The 24,174-nt window shown below is 35.1% G+C and overlaps 1 protein-coding gene across 1 annotated transcript in view; it reads right to left on the reverse strand.

The window, feature by feature from the left end:
- SHOC1 (shortage in chiasmata 1) overlaps nt 1–24,174 on the reverse strand; it is a 46,661-nt gene that overhangs the window by 11,256 nt on the left and 11,231 nt on the right. The window contains exons 8-20 of the mRNA XM_054002742.1: nt 22,935–23,042; nt 19,422–19,527; nt 18,521–18,615; nt 17,266–17,508; nt 15,682–16,128; nt 15,461–15,502; nt 13,170–13,301; nt 11,592–11,768; nt 8,962–9,069; nt 7,170–7,357; nt 2,587–2,659; nt 1,111–1,180; nt 347–531 (exon numbers count right to left, since the gene is read on the reverse strand). Coding sequence (XP_053858717.1) covers nt 347–531; nt 1,111–1,180; nt 2,587–2,659; nt 7,170–7,357; nt 8,962–9,069; nt 11,592–11,768; nt 13,170–13,301; nt 15,461–15,502; nt 15,682–16,128; nt 17,266–17,508; nt 18,521–18,615; nt 19,422–19,527; nt 22,935–23,042 — 1,974 coding nt within the window. The remainder of the gene's footprint in view (nt 1–346; nt 532–1,110; nt 1,181–2,586; nt 2,660–7,169; nt 7,358–8,961; nt 9,070–11,591; nt 11,769–13,169; nt 13,302–15,460; nt 15,503–15,681; nt 16,129–17,265; nt 17,509–18,520; nt 18,616–19,421; nt 19,528–22,934; nt 23,043–24,174) is intronic.

Here is a 24,174-nt window from a genome sequence, read left to right on the forward strand (position 1 = left end):
TTTTGAAAGTATGCTTTAATTCAGATTTTTTTAGATCTACAGCATTCCCTTAGAATGAGGAAGGGTGAATAGAGCTTGCAGAAGCTGTAAACAACTTATGAACTTGGCACAAGTCTCTCATAAACCCACATGTACTCCTGCATCCTGGCCAAAACTAGGCTTACACTCAAATAAAAACACCTTCTTGTTGCATAGATAATCCAGCTCTGTTTGTTGAGCTTTAGCCCTCATTACATATTACTCATTCTCTTCCACAGGCATATGAATGTAGCATTTTATGGAACAGAAAATGTTTCCTTTTCATATGTCAGTCTAACTGTTTATTACAATTCTGGAGAACACTTACCCATTTGTATTGTTTCAGGGAGGGTGGTTTTAAAAGTCATGTAAGTGACATTCAGATTTTTGCACAGATTTTTCCAGCCAGAATTTTCAGAATAATCATATTCCATTACTAGTGAGAAGTGCGTCCAAGGGAAGTCAGCTCCAATTTGCTGATTATGTACAATAACGCAGGAATATCTACTAAGACTTAAAAAACCCCAGCAAAATATGAAAAAAAATAAGTGCAGGTAGAAATACCCTCGGAACAAAATAAACTCAGTTTTACTTTGACAAATTGTAACTGCTTAAAGTCTGTTTACAAAAATATATTTACCCTTCCTGGCTAAGGTTCCAACTCCTTTAAAAATTAATTTAAAAATCAAAACTGTACTCTACTTCCTACAATTATCTGCCTAAAATATCATATATTTCAGAAATGTCATAATTTGTAATTTCTTCTGTTACGCCCTTCCGCCACTGTTTTCTATAACAAGCAAAAATAATTTTTCTCTTTTTCTACACACGCAAAACAACACCTAAAGAATATGCAATTATTTGTTCCCTAAAATTCCTCTAGGCCTTACTAAGCATTTTTATGCAGTGGATAATATTCTCAACTCTAAAAATGAAGCTGTAGGCAAAAACTACAGCTATCAAACTAATACTGTTATGAAAACTTTACTCCAGACTGGAAAGACCCATGGAAAGGATCTAAAGTAACTGAAGTTTCACTGACCTTAGTCCCGACTAAAGAATTTGTTCTCATGGATCAAGAATTTAACTTACTTGCTTATGATCTCTTTACAACTCAAAGGGCTTTGTTTTTTCTCAGAATTCAAATCCACAGCTTTCAAACCTGCTTAAAAAAAAAATTAAACAGTTGATGAAATAAATAAGCCTCTGTGACTATGAATCAACACACAACAGTAAGTAGCAAATGTGGAGCAACACAGGTTATTAAAATTTTAAGTATTACAAATGCCATCATTTTTAAGTATTATATATTCCAGCTTGCTGAAATCCTATACAATTTCTGTATTGTACTGTTGGATGTAATGATTTAGAAATTTCCTTCTCAGAACTCAAGGGAAAAGTAATGCAAACAAGTTTAATGTCTCACAAACTCACAACCCTGTTACCTTAAAATGAAAAATTAAAGGGTCATACAAAAGGAACCACATTTGCCCATTATAAGTTAAATTTCTTTACACTTTTTGTACATTTGAAATTTTAACTGGAAGATGTATCTAAGAAGGAATGTTGATTCTACACAAGTGCCTCTTTTCAAAAGCGTAGTTGGATTGACCTGTGTTTGCAAACAAGTCTTAAGATCTTAAAACAAAGTTCTTTTCATTAAATACTATTATTAGTCAAACCACTGTGAATATGCCTCCTCCCTTTCAAAACATTCTAAAAGATAGGCTTTCTTCTTTTAAGACCACAGGAAATCTACTTTTATTTTTAAAGACAAAAGAACAGTACAATACACAACACTTGATAAGGTTCAAGCAAGTAGGGTTTATGAAAATGGATTTTAAAAAAGCAATATAAAGGAGTCAGTGACTTGTTCTAAACATAACTATAGGCTCAAATTGTAGTTTTCCTGAAACAGCTGAATTTGCAGTGTCGAACAAGCTTGTACTTCCGAAATCACTCACAGGTAAAGTGTTGAAGTGATGAAAGTGCTGCTTGTATCAGTGGGGAGGTGGGATATTGGAAACAGTATATTTTTGCCTTGAGCTTTATAGATTGATACAGCTTATGCTGACATATTTAACAAATTAGCAATGTATAGCTAAAGGAAAATAATACCTGTACCTGAATACTCATTCAAGGCTTTATGCTGGGGAGTTTACTTAATTTAAAATCAAACTGCTCTGAATATGCTTGCAAGGAAGAAATCTTGTGACTAATGATCAGCTAAAACCCATGAGACAATCTGATCAAGACAACAGTTACAAATATAATTAGGCAATGGGCTGTCCACAGCTCCTTCATGTTCTGTTAAAAAAATCTTTGACCCAACAAAAGTCTCTTGCAATAGAAAACATTAGACCAGCACTCTTAAATTGAAGAAAATAAAATTAAAAGATAAAAGGCTGATGGAAGAGTTATGAAATATTAAACAGTGACAAAAGTATGTAGAAAGGGTCCTGATGAGAAGGGAGAAACACCTGCACTAAGCATTCACACAGGAATGCAACACCCTACAGAATAAGAGCCACTTTTTATTTCAAAAATACACTTAAAATAATAATTTACCTTCTATCCTAGATAATGGGTGAATGAAGGAAGCTTTTTCTCTTTCAGAGTCCATCCTTGTAATTATTAGTATCTGTATGAAGACAATTAAAAGAAACTCTAGTAATGTTAATTTTTTTTCTTTCAGCCCACATACATCTTTCTTTCTCCTCTGCACAGAAAACACAAGATTGAATAAAGAGATGGCAAAATCAGAAACTTTGGAGTTTTCCACAATGACAATTGTAGAATATTTCAAGTTGGAAGGGACTCATAAGGATAGAGTCCAACTCTGTGCTTCTCACAAGACTACTTAAAACTAAACCATATGACCATATCCAAGAGCTTCTTGAACTTGGACAGGCTTAGTGCTTTAACCACTTATGTAGAAGTCTGTTCCAGGGAAGACCACCCTCTAAGTGAAGAATCTTTTGCCTAATGTGCCTGAACTTCCTCTGACACCACTTCATTCCAGTTGCTTGTGTCCTATTCCTGGTCACCAGAGAGAGGAGATATATGCACCTTCCCCTCTGCTGTTTTGCTTGAGGAAGGTGTAGGCTGTGATGAGGTCACCCCTCAGCCTTCTCTTCCCCACGAGGAAAAACAGAAGCGACATCAACTGCCCCTCCTCTTGCCCTTGAGGCCTTCTACCATCTTGGTCCTCCTCCTCTGGACAGACAAAATAGACGAATTTGACATCCTCCTCGTATTGTGGTGCCCAAAACAGGCCCCAGCACTCAAGGTGAGGCCACCCCAATGCAGAGCAGATCAGGACAATCCCCTCCCTTTCTGGGCTGGTGATGCTGTGCCTGATGCATCCCAGGACATTGTTTGGCCCTCCTGGCTGCCAGGGCACTGCTGACTCAACTTGCCATTGACCCAGACTTCCAGTCTGTTCCCACTGGGCTCAAGTCTCTTTCCCAATTTGTATGTATAACCATGATTCCCCCCATCCCAGGCGGAGAGTTTGGCACTTAGTCTCCATATATTTCATAGAGCTGGTGAGTTCTCAGCTCTCTAGTTTAATTTTTCTGTAAGGCTTTTCTACCCTCAAGAGAAATCACTGCTCCTCCTCATTTAGTATCATCAGTAAAATCACTTAATGTACTTTTAATTCCTGTGTCCAGACAACTTATAAAAACATTTAAGAGCACTTTCTCTAAAACTGAGTCCTGGGTAACACCACTGGTCACTGGCCACCAGCCTGATGTATTTCCATTCACTGTAACTTTTTGAGCTCAACCCATCTGTCAACTGCTCACCCAACCCAGTATTATGGACTTGTCTAGCTCTGTGATGAACAGTTCATCCAGGATATTGTGAGAGACAGTATTAAAAGCTTTGCTAAAGTTTAAAACCACAATCACTGGCTTCCCTTGGTCAACTAGATGGGTCACCTTGTCATAAGTGGGAAAATAAAGGAAATTAACTTGGCTAAATATCACTTTTCTCTTGTGAACCTGTGCTGGCTGCAGCCAATGATTGCATTGTTTCTCAAGCATTTTTCAGTAACTCCCAGAATAAACATTTCTATAATTTTAACAGTCACTGAAGTAAGACAGACAAGTCTGTAATTACCATAGGCTTCCTTCTTTCCCTTCTTGAAAATTGAAACATTTAACACCTTCTGGTAACCTTAAGTAACTCCGTAATCACTTGGGATGTCTCCAGACAACCAAGACTGTTGAAAAACAATGGAAAGAGTTCCCATAATGACATTTTTGAGCTTCTTCAGTACCCTGGGAACCTCACTGGGCTCTCTACATCTATGCACATTCAGATGGAGTAGCAAGTCTCAAAGAAGCTCAGGATTGGCTGAAAGTTCAACATTATCCTCAGTAAGTGTCTTCTAACACTGGGCTCTGGGGATTGAAGACAGAGGCAAAAGAAGGCACTGAATATCTCTGCTTTGTCTATGTCCCAATTTGTGAGGTGACCAACCTTGTTGAGCAACAGACCAACATTGTCTCTGATTCTTATTTTGCTCTTAACTTATTTAAAAAGCCCTTTTTGTCATTCTTAGCAATGTTGGCCATCTTGAGCTTCAATTGAGCTTTGGCTACATAAATTTTCTCCTTACAGGAGTGAACAGCGTCTCTATAGTCCCTTCCTGTCACCTGCTCATAAGTGATGTCCCAAGTCCATATACATTCCTTTTCTACCTGAATTCTAGAAGATTCCAGGCAGGCCAGGCTTCTGCCTCACTTGCTTGGCTTTTGACTTGACTTGCTCCTGAGCTCAAAAAGAATGCTTGTGAACCTGCTTGAAGATACTATCTAAAGATATTATACCCCATTATTACTATTGTACTAGACAGATCTGTCACATTAGAAACATTATCCTTATGGAGACAAAACTTAAGCTGAAGATATACAGAATTCAGTCTGCAAGATACTTATGAACAGAGGGAGGTAGCAGATGTATTGCTGAACTGATTAGAAAGATCTTTCAATCTGTAGATGGAGTCACAAAAGTGTTTCTGCCACAGATCTGAGACTCACTGAATATTGCTTAAGACAAAAATGTTGAAAAGAATTAGATTCTACCAAACTGACACAGTCTTAAAAAGAATCCCCACCAGAGAAGGTGTTTACCTTGTCCATAATTTTAACTGATACAAACTAAACACATGCTACACTAAGTATACAAAGAAGAATATGTACCTAAATACATCATCACCATGCTTTCTGACAGGATGCTTTCTGAACTTTTATGCCATTCTATATATACTTTTCATGTTATACACAAGACAAGATTTTAAAGAAGTCACATAGCATTGTCTGATTCTTAAGATTTACAGACATAAGATTATCATATGTGTAAATATTGAAAGAGTGTTAGATCTTGGCAGAAAAGAACTTCTGGTCAGACAGGCAGAGGCAGATTAAATTTCCATAAGTAGGTGCACAGAAGAGCCACTCAACAATCCACTAGTATCTTTATAAGCAGTTTTGGACAACTGCATGTAAAAATGCAGACCTGCTTTTCCACACACAATTCAACAGCAGACTCATATGTTCATGTGAGCTAGATCAAATTTTTAATCATTTTCTATCTAATCATGAGTACAAAAACAGAGAGGAGTTTTTTTTCCTAAACCAGCAGTAACTTCTTCCTTACAAAGGAAATGTACCATTACAATCCTGCCTCAATAACAACTTTGGCTAATAAAAGGATAATGAGACTATCCTATTTCACGTCATATTAACTGATATTGATGTGATATGATAGAACAGTAAGTAGTTTATGGAATATAACTTTTACTTCTTTTTAAACTGGAATACTCTTTCTACCTAGTCAGGTTCATTAAAACCTGCCTCTGAATGTTAGGAAACAGGAAACAATTAGTAATTGTGAATAAAATCATATATAGCATTATATTGCATGCATATCTCTGCATGACTAAGTCAAGCAAACAAGTCAAAACTCAGGAGTTATAGATAAAAATTTTTAAAAATCATGGCTAGTGGAGCTCAGAAGAAAAGCCAAATTGCCACTGAACTGACATCAAAATGACATCAAGTTCTCATATGCCTCCTATTGCATCATAATCCTAGCATCACAAAGCAAAATGTGCTGCTCTTAAGAAGAAAAAGGATGCAAAAACATCTTAGTCTGTCTGTTGAAGGACAAACAAGACAATCAGCACCATTTTATTTTTGTTGCTTCATTTTAATTTTAAATTCAGAAAGGGTGTATAATAAGTTGTTATACTGTTCTTCTCAGCAAAATTTAATCAAAAGATATTCAGAGCTCCCCGTACAACTCTTAAACACAGGAAGAATAAATCCTCAGGAAGTGAAGTATGGAAAGAAGACAAAATAAACTTAAAGATATTTTTTGATTGCATTTAGGATCATAAATTCTATTCCAAACAGTTAGAACACTTTAAACACTACACATTTCATTCTGTTTCCTAATGTGATCAGTATTCGGTAAAGAAATAACAAATATTCTGCAAAGGAAGGTGATGTTTGGCACTGTGTCATATCACCCAAAATATTCACACGTCCAGAAAAGAGAATCTTTGGGTAATTTGAATATCCTCCAGAACTCTCTCTTCCTTGCCAAAGCAATCACTCACAGATATTTGCTTTTTGTATCATTCAAATGCCAGGAGGTTGGCCAGATACACTGGTTAAGCAGAGGTTATCTGTGGATAACACCATTCACACACTCCCTGGCATACGTGTGCTCCAAGTCATACCATAAAAGCACACAATTATGACTTGCGCTATGATTCTCTCTGTGCCAGATGACTGAGGCTTTCAAATAAAAGGCTATATTACAATTTTTAGTAACTGATGTGATACAATAAACTTACCAGGAAAACAAAACCACCTGCTACAAGATAAAGCCCTGGCAATGCTAAAACTCTTTTGCATGTTATTTCATGCATACAACAAAGGGAGATTTGATCAAACAAAAACTTGTACTGCTGCGACAGAGTTCTTAAAATTCATTTAGCCTTATTTAATAGATACCATGAGGTAATTATTAGACTTTTTTCATAAATGAACACCCTTGTTCAAACATAGTCTTGCAATTACTGATGTAATCTGGAACAATTTTGTTTGTTAAGAGAAATTGGTTACTTTGTTAACCTTAACACTGTGTTTCTCTCCACCACTTTTCATCCAATTTAACATTTCACACTGAAGTGCTGTTATTTTGGGATGTGTTTCATGCTTTTTCTGGCTGCTGTACTCTACAATCTTCAGCTGCCTCCAGATATTATTCAAACAGGATTCTAAAATGTTTTTATAGATATCCTTTGCCTTGGACAAATAACCTGTTAATGAAGCAACAAAAGAAGTAAATGAAGTGACAAAAGATAATTGTCAAACACTGTTCAATCTGCACAACAATTTAAAATCTATATGAAGGTATCTTACACAAAAACAGATGAATGTTAGTGGCTCCCCAGTATGGAATGAGAGTATGACCACTTATCGGGTTGGGTACATAAATGGTGTTTATAAAACTGCTGTACTTTATGTAGTATCTGCTATATAACTCCAGATAGAATTATATAAGATTGTATCCTAAAGCTGCAGATGCTGGCAGCAACACTCATACTTAACTAATCTGTACTATTTATACTAACTAACAACAGTATTTCTATCACCATTGTCTAAAGCTTTTTTGTCCTGTGTGTTTACCACTCTCCATATTGTCACAACTACTCTCAACTCTGAATGGCTTCTATGTATAAATGGTGAACAATGCTGGGGTTATCTGAAATGCATAAAGAAAAAAATACATCCAATATAACTACATGATGAATCACACAGCACAACAACACAACAGTGAACACCACAAGGCCTACTTAGTATCTCACCCAATTTTCTAATTTTTTTCAGATATTTTTTACTTGTAAAATTTCCTGTGTGAGCTGTTGCTCAGGTTTGGAAATACCGGTGCTTTTGTAATTCTGAAATATTATCTAGGAGTGCTTCTGCTACAAGAAAGAGTAAAGGAAAAACTGCTAAATTTTCTTCCTCCCATCCTTCTACATTGTTTATAGTAATGATGGAAAAGAATTGTACTTAGGATTCTACTTATATATTCATTCTGTATTCTTCTTCCTACTCTTTTATTGCTTGAAATATTTAAGGAAATACAAAGTATTTTCCCCTATAGTTCAGTTTATGGCAGATGTTTTACATTTTACATCAATTTTAAGGAAACATCATCCATCAAGGGATAGTTCAGACTGAAGGTAGATGCTCTGAAGCGACTTTATCTCCTCTATAAAGAAAGAAGGAGTCTGACTTTCCTAGGGCATTCATAAACAGTGACTTCAACGTCTTGTAGACCTAGCCTGATAGAAGTATTTGAAAATTTCCACACAACTGGAATTTGACAAGCTCAGCATTATTATTTCAGGCATTAAACTGGGTTACAATGGATTGCCATACTCCAAATTTGAATAAGACCAGAAAAGTTAGAAAAAAAAAAGCTTCTACATAAGTCCAGTGTTGCAAGTTCAAACCTCTTTCCTCATGACACATTAGATAATATTTAAGATTTTGCTTAAAATGCTCTCAGATTTAAGTAGCTCACTTTCACGGAGCCTAACAATATTTTATGTGGAAAGTGTTCCACACTCACAAAGATGGTAAATAGGAAAGGAGTTGGCTTTTGCATGTTCCTCAGTTTCTACATAGAGATTCCAATGAAAATGTGTCATTCTGAGATACAAGACATGTTATATATGTGAAAGTTCTTAACAAATGGAATAACTGTTATTCCGTAACAGTTTTGGTCTATTAGTCATGAACTGAGCATATACCTTGATGGCAAAATGTCACACTATAAACATGAGGGATTGTCTGCAGAACACACACAAAGTTTTGGGTTTCTGGGTATCATTATTCAGTACTGAAAACAAACCTAGAGCTGTATCCAAGCCACATGTTAGTAGCAGATCTCGAACTGTCACCAGCAGGTGTACCAGAGCAGCGTGTCTGAACAGCATGATCTCCTTCTCATATATTTTACCTTTATAAATAGAAGACAGAGGTGTGGTCGACATAAGATGTCATGACTCACATTTTATATATATATATATATATGTATATTTGTATGTATGTATATATGTAGTCAGCTTAAAAGATCCTGGTATCTAAGCATTTTCATTAAACACACTTGAACATAGATAACCTTCAAAGTTTAACCTTCAGATCTGGTGGTCTTGCCAAATAGCTTAAAATACAGCATAACATTTCCCAGGTCATCTGACCCAGGGCAAGTGGCCAATATTTTTGAAAGGTGTGTACTGATAGATGGTGGTTGCTGGAGGAGGAGGTAACAGCTTCCCTGGGCATATCATTAAAACCACATTGCTTTACTGATTTAAGTGTGGCAATTCTCTGCACCTAATTAACATCTCAAGATGAGAATTTTCACCTTCAAGAAGGTAAATCTGAATGACATTTGCTTCTTCTTAGCCCCACACACATCATATAAATTTATGGGCTTCCTATTCTGTATTGTGTCCATTTAAAATATATATTATAGGACTTGACTTAACAGGAAGGAATTTCTAGTCTGAAGATAGAAGGTATTTTTGAAAACTGCACACAGGTAACGGTGCAGTTCATCACCATAAACCAGAAATTTTTGAAAACACAACTACAGAGTAAGTGTGTTTAATAACAAAACACATACTTCAAGATGTTTAAAAAGGTTGAGGAAAATAATTAAAGAATAAATTACTAGCTGAAGGTGCATTCTAGGAGAAAAATAATAGCTAATTCTGTGTACTGGGGTTAACATAACTTTTAATTCAAAAAGACAAGCAACACTCTTGGGAAGGAAAAACCAACTTAAGGACATAGGATACAGAAGGATGTAGCTGGAAACTGCCTGAAAGGCAAAGATCTTGCAACTATTCCGCATAAAAAGATGGAAAGTTAATGTTCAGCTCTGTTAGTGAAGGACTGTATCCAACTCTTTACAGCAATCACCATAAAAACTCAGTGAGGAATACAGGTCCTTTAGAAACAAAGGAACACAGTAAGAAACCATTTTATGATGACAGACTGGAGCACTTGGTGATATTTGATGCATAAAAGACCAGCAGGGGAATAGTAATCTGCTAAAAGATCACTACCATCACAGTAAGTGATTGTTTTCTATGTTCAGTCAGGGATTAAAGAGCAAATACATCAGCATAGTCTGGAGGAAAGTGGAATAAGACTGGATATTGTGAAACTATTTAAAACCAGGAAGGAAATAAAAGAAGTATGTTACCAGGGAGATTTTTGTATCTCATACAGACACAGAGAAATATTCATTAAGAATGAATTGGATATTTTCTCTCTTGTTCCTGTGGACCTTCCAGCAAGAAAGTTCTTACTTTCTTCTGCTGCTTTAGCTGGGGAAAAATGCAATTTCTATAGCATGTAAACTGCATTTGAGAGGATGTAAGTTTTCTTAAATTAATCTTGAATTCAAATGCAGATTCTTACATATTTTTCCGTGATTCAGAGAAGCAGTAGTAATTCTCTGTACACTTTTCTCATGAACGTTTACCTTTCTGTGATTTACTGATACAGATATAGATACCATGTTTGTGAAGATGATGTCTTTTTGTAAACTCCTTTATATTAAGAGAACACTGCTGCTGATAATTTTAATATGATAATTCTATAAATCACAGTCTGTCATTCTGTAGGGCCAACTACAGTTCTTTTTGTTTGCCTTCTTTCTCATTTGTGGTTTCATGGTTGTTAATGTTTTCTTTGAGAAAAATACATTCAACACAGAAAGTAATGAAATTGAGACAGCAAGAGTTTATTGCATAATTTGTGACATAATATAGAAACCTGGCAGGTAGTAGACAACCTATTATGTTATCCTTACAACTAGTCCTCAGCTATGAGCTGTACAACTCAAAAAATAACACAAAATACCAAGTAACTTCCTAAATGTTCCCCAAATGAATCTGTATTTTGTTATGAAGATTTCCTGACTCTCTTTACAGTCAAAAATCTTTGTAAGGGGTCACTAACTTTGATGACTGTCCTTCTATTTTTTCTGGTTTTATAGGGCTTTCACATGCCATATAGGAGAGAAATAAAGTCAGAAGGAAACCAAAGTATTATGGATTTTTTTTTCCTCCTCATTTCTAACATGGGCATAGTATTTGGCATCATACAGGCGTGAAAAAATATACCTATTAAAAAAAAAGAAACAACAAAACCACACAAACAACTTTTAATTTTAAAATCTAGCATGAAAAAAATTTTTCTTTGCTATAGAAACAACATTTCTGAAGTGTATGTAAAATCTTTTAAATTGAAATCCAATTAGAATGATTTTGTATTGCAATATTGAGGTTAATAAATGTAATGTTGAAGATGGAGACATTTTTGAAATAAAAGAGGAAATCAGTTGTTGTAACTCTATAAGATAAACCGTTAAAAGATTTACCATTAATTTATAAAACAACTTGAACCTTGTCTCACTAATTCAATCTGTATTAGTTTTGAAGAAGAACAGATGTTTTAAAGACTTACTTTGTTTAAAATGATCACATATCACTTTCTCTTGCTGTTTCAAGAAAAACCTTGTATGATCAAATTTAACACTGTCAAAGCTCCAAGTAACAGAAGCAAGTACACCCAGATCTGTCAAGTCTTTTAGTACAGGAATGGCTGCTTCTTCCAAGAGGCAGTATGCCTGGCATTGGCTTTCTGGATAACACAATGAACAAAACATAATAATGAAGTTTGGTTTCACATACCACTACTGGACATGAACATTCAAAAGACACAGCAAAACATTAATGTTATCTTGTTCATGAAAGCTGCAACATTAATGAAAAAGTTACTTGCCACAAAGCCTCCTGGGTGGTAGCAATCAGCTAATCCTCACAGCAGGTAACCACACTGTTCCATGCATTTCATAACATGATCAAACTCCAAGAGAAGTTAGGATTTTCTACTGCTGTCACTCACACTAAGATTGTTCTGATATTCAGTTGTTTTACAGCAGCCTGATTCTACATCATAGTCATTTTCAAAATGCTAATTTTTGTTTTGACTGCAGAAATGCTTTATTTTCTCTCCCCAATTGCATTAAAACGATTTTGCTTCAACATTTATTAGAAAAAAAAGTTTAAAATAAGCTTAAAGCTATGATTTCCATCTCAGATGGGAACAGATGAAAAGACTACTCTACTCTTTCACTGGTTCTGTGAAAGAAAATCCCATTAAGCACATGGCTGGAATGAATGCATTTCCAAGGAAAACCAAACTAATCTGTGCTAGGCCTACAACTTCCTAGGGCAGGGTATTTTTAATTTTCTAGGTGCTCGTGTACCATTTCTACTGCATGAGAAAATTGTTGTCAGTTATGTCCTTTGATACAATGCTTCATACAACAGTCAGAGTTCAAGGTGTAAGGCCCAGTTATGTCTGAGATAAATCCATTGCTGATTTCTACTGTGTTAAAGACCCTTCCTATTAAAATGACTACTGATCTCTTCCATCTCTATTTCTCATTTACTCAGACAAAAATGTGCAGAATAATAAATGGAAAGTACTGATTGGCATTTAGAGATTTCATTCCTGCTGATTTTGATCAGACATAACTCTTAAGTCCAAGTTACTCTTTTTACCTTGCATGCAATTGGCTTTTGTCTTAAGATGCTGTTCCAAAGCCCGCTCTCACCTCTGTGCCAAAATAAATATCCATCTACTTGCAATACTTTCAGCCACAAAGAGAAGAGACTAAGTCCAATAATTTCTATATTTGTCTGAGCAGTACTATTTTATATAAAATTATATTGCAAAACTATATAGAATCATAGACTAAGTAAGATCATTGAGCTCAACTGTTAACCCAGCACCACCATACTCACCACTAACCCACATCCCCAAGTGCCACATACCCAGGTTTTTTTAACACTGCCAGGGATGGTGAGTCCACCACTACCTTGGGAAGCCAGTTCCAATGCCTGACCACTTTTCCAATGAAGAAGTTTTTCCCAATATCCAATCTAAACCTCATCTGGTGCAGCTTGATGCCATTTCCTCTGCTCCTGTCACTAATTACCTGGGAGAAGGTAAAGCAGTTCCAAAAATAGTGTATACCTGATGGTTGAATATTGACAGTGATACTGTAATATTCTTTATTCTCTTGGGTTTTTTCCTCTGTTTTTACAGTCTCACAAAGAGAATCACCCTCTTTTTGAACACTCATATGCTGCTCTTCAGGCTGTACCACTAAATAATGAAACCACAAGGGAATATTTAGCTAATATCACAAAACCAGCTCAATGAATAAGAAAATTGCTCTATAAATGACTCTACATGCAAAAATACTTTCAAATGAAGTTGTTTCTGTGAAACATACATTTTCTCTTCATTAATTCTTTATTGTTTTCCTGGGCTTATGCAGTACAAAAATCTGTAAGACCCAAAAACAGATTAGGCCCTGTCTGCCTTGACAGGCCAAGAAGTCAGGCATTATCAGATTTCTCTTCCTAAGGGTAGGAATACAGAGTTGGGAAACTTAAGGAGCTGGTACTACTGGTCTATAATATAGCTCTATAGGAAACCTCATATGCCTTTTTATCGAGAAAAAACGTGCATGACAGAAAATATGCTGCTGACCATATGGAGCTCAAACTATGAAAAATACATCAGTGAATTTGAGTAGAAAAGTTTAGATACTTTAAGCCATGCAGAAAGAACGTAGAAGTTGCAAATGGAAAAAAAAATCCATATTGAAAATAATTTTTCTCCTATCATCTAGCTATCTTTTGCAACTTGTTAATATTTCTAAGTAGCCTTCCCTTCTTCCTGATATATACTATGCATGAGCTTCAACTTCTGGCCACAAATCTTCTTCTATCTCTTTATTTCTGATTATTTTTTTCTGTGAGAGGTGTTCTTATTGAATAAGAATATTCTTATAAACATTATTGATTTTTCTACTTAAGAATGCCACTTTCCTCAGCAAACAAACTAATAATACAGAGAAGGCAAAGAAAAATGGAATTTTTATTCTGTTAACTTAGACAAATTGCCTTATTTTGAAAAGATATCTGGGGTTCAAAATTGGATCACTGAGTTTCTTCTACTATTTCCCTCCTGCATATTTTCTAAACACTACACAAAATGATATCTTAAAAAAAAGGAAGTAAAACAATGAAGAGGCCTTACAAGCACTGCTGGCCTTTCTAATTTTCAGTTAGAGTTAGAATGACCCTTGATAAAAACTTTTCTTTATTGTAAAAGGATGCAATGTTTTATATAATTTTTACATCGATGTGGCTTATCACAGACCTCCATATTTTAATGACTTCTCTATATGTCAGGCATAACTGATCTGCAACACTGTGGTCTACCTGTACACGTATCCTAATCTGCACTGAATCTTCTTAAACCCTACTGAGCCTATTCGTGAATGCGACAGCTTATCTTTCAATACACTTGGATTCCTCGTTAGGCCATGCAGTTCTGGCCAGGGTTTACTAGATGGCAGCATAAAACTTCACATACCTTAGTCTCTTCTAAAATTTGAATTATTGCTTTCTGAGGCCATGAAAAGTCTTATGCATCTCCGACAGTGTCAGAAACATATGAATTAAAAAAAAAAAGACAAAACAAAACAAAACAAAACAAAAAAACCTCCCAAAAGATTACATAAGATTGCAATTAAATATCCCAACTCTACAGGAACTATTGCTGAGGCTTTTATGTAACAACTGTTTGGTTTTGGGTTTTTTTTTTTTTTTTTTTTTTGGATGCTGGAACATATAAATAAAACACAGATAAAAGTTATGGTCAAAATTCTGCCATATGAAAAAAAAATTCAAAAAAATTTTTTACATATAATTATATTTTGAAAAGTGAACTTGGAGGTCTGCCACTGTTACTTGCCACTTTATGTCACAAATACTTCTTTTTCAAAACAAATAAGATAATTCTTCTACTTTCTTTTTTCTCTCTGCTATTTTGCATTCCTATTTTGCTGAACACAAAACCTGATATTCTTTTCCAAGTACTGCCATCAACAAGAACAAGCCTACCAACAATTTTCTGTTTTCCCTAGTAACTGTTTTGGTGCATTGTTTGATGATTTGATGGGGTTTGCACCAGCGTAATTGGCTCAAATGAACAACTCTTGCTCATTTCCTAGGCTACAGAAGTGAGTACTGATATTTGCTATTTGATAACTACAATGAATTTGAGGATTACTACTTCTCCAAAGTGCCCAGGAGATCAAATTTAGAACATATGGATGGAAGAGAACTCCCAAACTAAGTACCATTTAGAGTTACTTTGTCAGAATAGGAATAAACTCAAATATTTATTTTATGAGATATCACTTCCAACACAAAAAAAATCCTGCCCCCAAAAAAAAGCACCCTCCTCACCTCGTCCCAAGTAAACCAACCAACCAAAATCTTCTAATATATCTAAAGGAAAACAACAAAACGTAAGTAACTTAGCTAAAAATTCAGTTACATTTAAGATCATAAAAATATTACCAATTTACTTCAAATAATTGACTAGGATGAACTAGCATCTATTGTAACTGGTGAAATAGAGAAGAATTAAATTTGGAAAAAATGGCAGAATAAACTGGTTCACATACCTTTTTCAGGTCTATCTACATAATACTTTTCCTCTCTTTGCGTGACTGTGCATTTAGATCTCATCATAATAAAGTTGTTCAGATCAGAATTATCGTTGGCCCATTTAGAAGCAAGTGTAAGTGATGTAGGCTTTCCACTACAGGATGAGTTGTCTAGTTTAGAAGACACATCTTTACAGCTGTCTGATTCAGATGGTTTGGGGGTTTTCTTTTCTTGGTTTAAGAAGCAAATTGCCTCTTCTGTCTCAATCTTGCTTATGCTTCCCCCAGTAAGCTCTTCCACAGATGTATTTCTACTGTGAATTTTGGCAGATGACGGAGCACTCATGGCAAAGTTCTGCCTTTGAATCTGCAGTGACAAATCGGGATTAACTACTTTCTCTGACTGATGTCTTTCAGCAGAAAGCAGCTCTTGGTTTGTCACAGGATTCTTCTCTTCAAGCCATCCTAAAAAATACAATTTAATTTATTTGCTGTGACACAGATTTCTTTTCTATTCTTTCTCCTCATTGGAATTAAGGATTTTGGATGATTTACAGAGAAGGCATTTTTACAAACTTCTTCTTTGTGCCTTCTCAGATCACTAAGATCCCTTTTCAAAAAACTTGTACTGACTAGTCCTAAGTAAAAATGCACAATATTAAGATACAGAAGGCCATGCTATTGTTTGAAGTTTTCACCATCTACATGGAATTTATTGATGTTAGATTTCTAGAAAGTGGGACGCGGTAAATTTCATTAGGAAGAAAAATTGACAATTTTTGTTTTTTAGAGGGGAAAAAAGAAAAATGCAAACAGTTCCCTCTGAAGATATGCTTCACTAGAACTACAACTTATTTGCACTGTAGCTGCACATCCATCTGAAACACAGTAGCTAAATAATTAAAGAAATGCAAAAAGCAGTTAATTGGAAATGTTCTTGCATGAGCAGTGGCTATCTGTTTCACAATATCTCATGTTACTATCAATCCTTGGAGTTCTACAACCACAACTGGTGCCTTGCAGTCTGGCCGTAGTTATACAACAAAATCTGAATAACTTTTTGCTTTCTTTGCTGAAGTTTGAATATAAGTATGCAAAAACATCCATGAGAAATTCTGAAGTGATGAGCTGTTCGAATTTCAAATTGTCTGCACAAAAAACCCTCTACAGCATCACAAAATAAGCAATTTTCACTGTAACATACTCCCTCCCCCCACTGACCTTGTGTAGGTAGGACTATGTGAATACCTGTTTCATTAAAATATTCCAAAGCAAAACTACTACTTCTTAAGAAATTCTCTGGTATGAAACTATTTTATTAAAAAATGACTGGTGGAGGCTATTCTTCATCTGCACAGTAATAGCAAAGATGACTTTGTGTAGTTCAACACTTTTCTTCCTAGAGTTTCTTCTGAGTTAGTGAAAGTACACCTTAATTGCAGCAGTGCCCTTCCTTAATTTTAATGTAAAACATTTTGTTCTTAAGAATAAGAAATAATTAATTTCCTTTGTTTTTGGAGATCTCTAACTCCCTGTGTGATTCTCTGTTTAAGTACCTGACTCTACCTTTCTATCATTTTTTTTAAAAAAGAAGCAACTTACTTTCTAATTGATATGATGTAAATTGTGTGAATGTTTCTACTTCTGTAGGAAGCAGAGTGTTTGCATTACTTCCATCCATATTGAATTGTTCCAAAATTTCTACAGCTGCTGGATTTAAACCCCTATGGAGCCACCAGCCCTCCTCTAGTGAGCCAAGCATTAGTGCGTCAACCTCAAGTGGCAGTTTTTTCTGCAGTACTGTCAGTGAATGATGCTGATGTGCAAGGTTAACAGCTGGATGCTCTACAAAAGAATCAGAAATTAACATATAATATCAATAATCTAGAAAGATGAAAACAGAATGTCCTTTTGGAAATGAAAGCTCCCAAGTACTCTTGTCTATTACAGATATCTATTATTCATACTTCCATTTGCAACTCTATGTCCATCAATAGATTTAAGAGCAAAGCGATTAACATTATCAGAGGAAGTGTGCTTTTCTGAGTTCTGTGAGTAAGAGGGCTGAGGGTTTCAAATTTTTCTTTTTTTTTTCAAATCTAATAATGTGTAGCTGCATTACTAAAGTTACAAATTATCTTGTTAATTATATGTGGATTATTGTCATGGTTACAAAGACTTATCATAATCCTTACCTGAAAAAAAATTAACTGAAACAGTAATGAGCATACCATACATTATTTTCAACTATAAATCAAAGTACAAATGAATTGGACAACAAAACAAGTCAATATACATAACTTAATCCAGAGACTTGTAAAATGAAGGCAAATAAAGTGAAATGAAAGAATAGTAGTAATATATATTCTGGCACTTTCATGAATAGCCTGCAGCTTCTTTTGGTTTTGTGTATTCAACTTCTTTTCTACTCTTGTGAAGTTACAATATTATTTTCCATTACAGTACTATTGTATTGATTGCTACATATTTTAAAACATTATTTAAGGGAAAATAGCACTCAAGAAGGAGTTAAACAGATTACCAAATTTCAGCTATTAGTTATTTTATATAATAGTAGTGAACACTGTCACAAAAAAATAAAACTCTTACTTAATTCAAATTACCTCCATAGAAGGATACATGGCATACCAACTTCTGTGTTGCCATACTGTAACTTCTTATATGTACTAAAATAATCACATAATACAAACTTCACAGGGTTACAGTAACTGGATAAACTTCAGTGGCTCAAAATATGTGCTCTGTAATATAACATTATCTTTTCTGCTATATTTCTCCATGTACATGGAACTTGTAAACATCAGTTAGAAATTGATCATCAATTAGAAATCCTTACCGACAAGCAAAAGAGAGCTCATATTATCCCGATACTTCTCTGATTGCCATACCAAAGATTCTAAGAATTCTCTAGAGGGCTCTGCAATCAAAATACTATGAAGAACATAAAAAAAATGTGCAGGTATGAAGTTTAGCAGCATTATCTGTTAAATTTTGATTTATAAAAAACTATCTTTTAAAGATACACTTTGTCTTTAAATTTTCAGTTCATTCATTCATTCACTTGCTCATTAATTTTTTTTCCTATCCATACAGAGAATGACAGGAAAGAGTAAGAGGAACCATCAAGGCTGGGCCATGAAGTAAAGCAGCACTGAATGAGAATTCTGTCTAGACCACACAGTTCCTGTCCCAAAGGGATATTGAAATTCTTCTGCCAATGTTAGAAAGATAGCAAGGCAAGAAATGCTAGTCTCAAATAAGATGAGAAGGAAAAGATGGAGCAATCCTAATCCTATGTTGGCATGAAAAGCCTGAAATCTATTGTTGGAGGGTATCCCCAAAACACACAATACTTTCTTAATATATCTCTTCTGGACATTTTGCAGGTGATCCTTGTGCAACATATGTGCTTGCCATAGGTATAATACACGCGTATGCCCACACACATACTTGCTAAATACTTTAAATATATACTGTTGCCTACTGCAAAAAGGAGACTGCATTTTCAGGCTATAAAATCCTCCCAGAGAAAGAGGTCTATGGAAGCAGTTTCCTTTCCTTTTACAGGCTCCTCTAGAAAACCACACATACGGACTGTTCATTCCATCACTCTTTTACACAAAACACAATATATATGCAGCTCAAAGAATGTAAATACCAATTCATAAATACAGTGATTTTTTTTCAATAATTTTGGGGATTTATGACAGAATTTATCACTACCAAGGTTTCATTACCTGTTACCAGAGAGAGAAATAGGTTCTTCTTGAAGTTCTCTGCACAGAAAATTAACCCATGATCTTTGTTGTCTGCATGGAGGAGTTAAAGGCACTTCCATTTCATCTTTCAAATACAGAATATATTCAGCTGGAAATTGCATAAAGCCCCAGCCAAAAGGAAAATAAAAATCAAAATCACAAAGCTAATTGTGAATGAAATACACATGCTTATGAATCTTACACAAGTGAAGTTCTGGATTAAAATAGAAAATATTTTCATGGGACAATTCAATAAGCTATATGCCCCAAATACTTCACATAGTATTTCCAAACAGTTTGGGGAAACAATTGTAGATCACATTCCTTTGATGTAGTTCTGGGTACATACACATCACACATAAGATTACTTTTATAATTAAATCATCAGGTACTATGGCTGAGATTTTGATATTCATGCCTGTTATCCTTAGACGATTCTTCCATAAATGAAGTTAATTAAGTGGGAGAGAGACTACAGACAATATTGTGGCTGCTGTAAGAACAGCCTCAGGAACTTCAAAAACAGTCAGGATTTTAATGAAAAAAATACTCCTTCAAGCAGAATTAGTTCTCATTGAAATTTCTAGGGATGATCACTGAAATTAATTACAACACCAGTTTGGTTTTTTTTTTTCAAGCAGTTTACAAACAAACTTGGCATATTAAAAGTCCTCTACAAGTCACTTTAAATGTTCTTTTTTTCTTCCTTCCAATAATATTAAATGTGGACATATTAATGATTATTGGATTTTATTTGTCCTATTTGCAACTTCATTGATTTTTATAGTTCACGTGATTGCCCTGGTATTAATCTCTCTGACATTCTACTGACCCAAAAGTAGAAATCAGAAAACCCACAGTTGTTCCATGTTCTGTGAAAACTAAGGCAGAAAAATTGTGAATAAATCAGTGCCTCCACAAGGAAAAACACTAACAATGAATTCCCTATTCATTCCACCAGGCAGTAAGTAGATGCAATCATCATACTCACATTGCCTGGCCAATTGGCACAAAGCAGCCTAGCAGTCAGTCACCTATCCAGCTGTTCACAGCTTCTCCTTGAAGGACCTAACAAGCTGATTGTTAGGCAGGAAGGGTAAGAGACAGTGACAGAAAGCCAAAGGACACAAACATATCAGAAAAGCAGGGAAAAAAAAAGGTAAGAAATTCAAGTGGGTACAAATGAAAGCAACATACTTCCAGTCAGTATAACTTCTTTCCCACTCACTTATAACAAAAAAGGTTCAATGAACTCATGCTGTGAACTTCAGCTCACAAACCAGTTTTTGTGAAGAGCAACAATTTTAGGGTTTTAATTTGAACAGGACAGAAGCTGGTCTCAGGACAGCAAAAATACCTGCCATATCTAAAAAGAACTATTCTTTCTTTTTGAGCAATACTATTCATATTTGTTTTTGTCTAGTTATTTATGCCTTTGAGACTGGAATTCTTTATCAGCTACATAGTTAAACTCTGTCTACACTCAGAGTAACATTTCCCTTCTCAGAACATTGCTGACTCAGAGAACTATCTTGTCTCTCAATGCCTTTTTTAAACAAACTCAGTGACTAGAGAAAGACTGCTTAGTCTTATGACTGTTTCTTCACTGAATTCAAGCAAACATATTTCACTTCTGGTAACTCATAAAGAACAAAATTAATTAGAAGGAGAAGACTGTCAGGTATCTCACCTGAAACCTGACACCTAATACAGAAACTGCTATCAAATGGTGTTCTGGCAGTGCTTGCACACATTTGTAGGTCTCTATCCTACAGACCTGAGTCTATCCTGAGGGAAAAAAAAAAAAAAAAAGAGAAAAAAAGAAAAAAAAAAAAAAAAAGGGAGAGAGAGAGAGAGAGAGATATGGAATCTGATTGTGCTCCAAACAATAGAATTCTGCCTGAATCAACAGTGGAGCTAAGAGAGGAACTGGTAATAAGGATTAACGCAGCCACTTTCTTTAAAAGACAATTCAAGATGGCTTGACACTTATCTACTGCAGAAGAATGGACAATACCCTAGAGAAGATCACAGTCAATTTATTGGTACTATATTCAGGGGAAGAGTCAGATCTACTGCACTTAAGCCCCTTAAGCTTTAGAAGTAAAGAGAAGTCAGAGAGCTGAGTAGACACAGATTACAGTTTATCATCCCAGACAATAATCTCCAGATGTAAAAAAAGCTTTACCTTTAAAATAACTTTATCTTGGCGGAACTTGGTGTGTTTGCATTAAGCTTTTATATCAGACACTTTGAAATTATATGATTGTTCCAACCAAAATTCCACTACAATACAGTATCTAAAGCATGGTACTATTAGTACTATTGGCCTGCAGGGGACAACTATTAGCTAAACTTAAAACTTGTTGAAACTAAGGCAATAAGAAAGGTCTTGGTCTGGAGAAACCTCAACATCTCTTGAGTATTTTAGTAACTTCTGTATGGAAAACTATCAAGTGAACAAGCACTGATGGGTAATACCACTACTGTCCAATGCAACAATGGATAGATCTTTTCATACACAGTATATACATTAGGATGAGACGTACATGTATAATCATGTATTGACACTCTGCTCAGATCACATTTATTTGTAAATGTTACTCTTTGTGCAGGCCCTTCTACATTAAATGAAAGGTGAAAATGCCACCAGCATAGCCATTTTTCTGCCTTGCTTAGTCAGCAAGAATTTAGCTGTGAATATAGTAGGGCTGGCAAAGACTGTACATTATTTTGAAAGGTTACACCTAGAACACGAAAAAACTTTAACTAAAGTAGGATGACTAGGTTGAGCAATGAGACACCAAAGCTGCTCTGCATTGGTTGATGGTGTAAACACCATGACTTTGGTTTTCAAGCTATTAAAGGTGGTCAAACAGGGTGTATTTCCTGATCCCAGTGCAGGAGAAGCAAGGATTCAATGCACATTAGTAAATACTCAACAGCAGGAGTTCATTTCTGTAGAAAACATCTCTGGCTTAACTTCCCAATCACATGTAATTACTGAACCATTTGCAAAACAGAATGTCTGCAAGGGAGTTTTGAATCTCTAGAACTTACAAACACAGCACTGCTACCTGAATTGTTCTTCACCACCATCTTTTGAAAGCATTTCTATCAGACTTTAACAAAATTCAAACTGAGTTTTTTGACTCCACAGTTTTAACCAATTTGCCTTAAGTTTCATCTACCCTCTCTCAGTAGATGAGTTGCTAGATTAAAAAAAGATCTAAAAATCGAATAAAGTGCAAAAGTTATAGACATTGTTTACATCCAAAAGCAAGATGAAGGAATTGTAAAGTTGGTTGTGTTTAGACTATAAGGCTCTAGAAAGGAGTATGGCACTTCTACCTCTTTATGGTGTGGGTACAAAATAATATATTACACAAAGTGAATCTTCTTACCTATGTTCTCCCACAAACAAAGTATTAGAGAAACTACTTGAATAATTTATCTTAAATATCACCCCTTGATTTATACAGATCTTCCTACCTGACTCACAGAATTCCAACATACTTGAGCTAATACTGGAGCAAACCTCTTGTGGCATGGCACAGTACTTGGAAATTTCTATTTTGTATGTAATTTCTGCTTTGAGATCTGAAAACAGATTTTAAAAGGTGCCATAAATAAACCATTTCTTAATTTTTCCTGTCAGAGCATTCAGTGTTTTTATTGAACCTCCATGGTATATTGTTATGAAAAATTAGTCATGTGTAGTAACCCCAGATACCTTAGCTGATTAGAGCAGCGCTCAGTCTTGTCCCGTAAGTGACAGAAGAAGTCCCCCACAGTATTGTATAGTCACTATCTGAATTATCCCAAGATCTAATGACTACAATAACTTCCAGAACAACTGTATTAAGTAGCCTAAATATAGTTTACTAGGAGTATGTGTCTGTAGATTCTTTTGCTACCAAAAAAGGACTAAAACAAAATGAACCCCAGTAGGTTTACTTTTATGTACGGAATCCTCAAATCCTTGCAATCTCATCTTGAAACATGACACATACTAAATATATGGAATGCACATGAAACTGTTTTAGTCAAATATGCACTTTTAAAAGTTTTCTTTCTGTCATCAGTAAGAGACTGGTTTACTTCAAACTGGTACCCTATGAGACACAGAATTCAGCACACATCCTCCATCTTCAGAAGCATTAAGCCTCCTTCTTTGAGCTGCTTCCTGTCCACCAAAAAAAGTGGAAAATTATTTATTTTGACTTTAAAAAAAACTACAAAAAACCAACCCTCAGGCAATGCCTTTTTCTTTTAACTAAACAAAATACTGTCATACAAATCAATCCATTAGCCAATAACTGTCATCAAAATTATATTTATCTGTAGTCTAAAAGCATTTAGTAATTTTTCTAAAATTCCTTTAAAAGAAACTATTACTGTCATTGGGAATAATCCTGTTATCCATGGAATTATTTAACCATTTTCCCCTCAGAAATCTGCCTTTGTGTTTGCAATTACAATGCAACAAAAGCTTTTTTTGTGGTATGACTGTTATGCATATAATCCTCTTGGGAATGTCTCTGCAAGTAAACTTAAAAACATATTAGAGAGCACAAGAGCAAATGATTATAGCTATGTTGATTATATATCACAAATCATGGCTCATATTACATTTGTGTTCAAGATTACAACACAACCCTGGACTAAATCAAATGGCAAGTAGTTTACTACCTGTTAAGGAGACATTTCTAATACCAGAAATTTGGTTGTA

The sequence above is a fragment of the Vidua macroura genome, chromosome Z, assembly GCF_024509145.1.
Source record: "Vidua macroura isolate BioBank_ID:100142 chromosome Z, ASM2450914v1, whole genome shotgun sequence".
In the NCBI taxonomy this organism is placed as follows: Eukaryota; Metazoa; Chordata; class Aves; order Passeriformes; family Viduidae; genus Vidua; species Vidua macroura.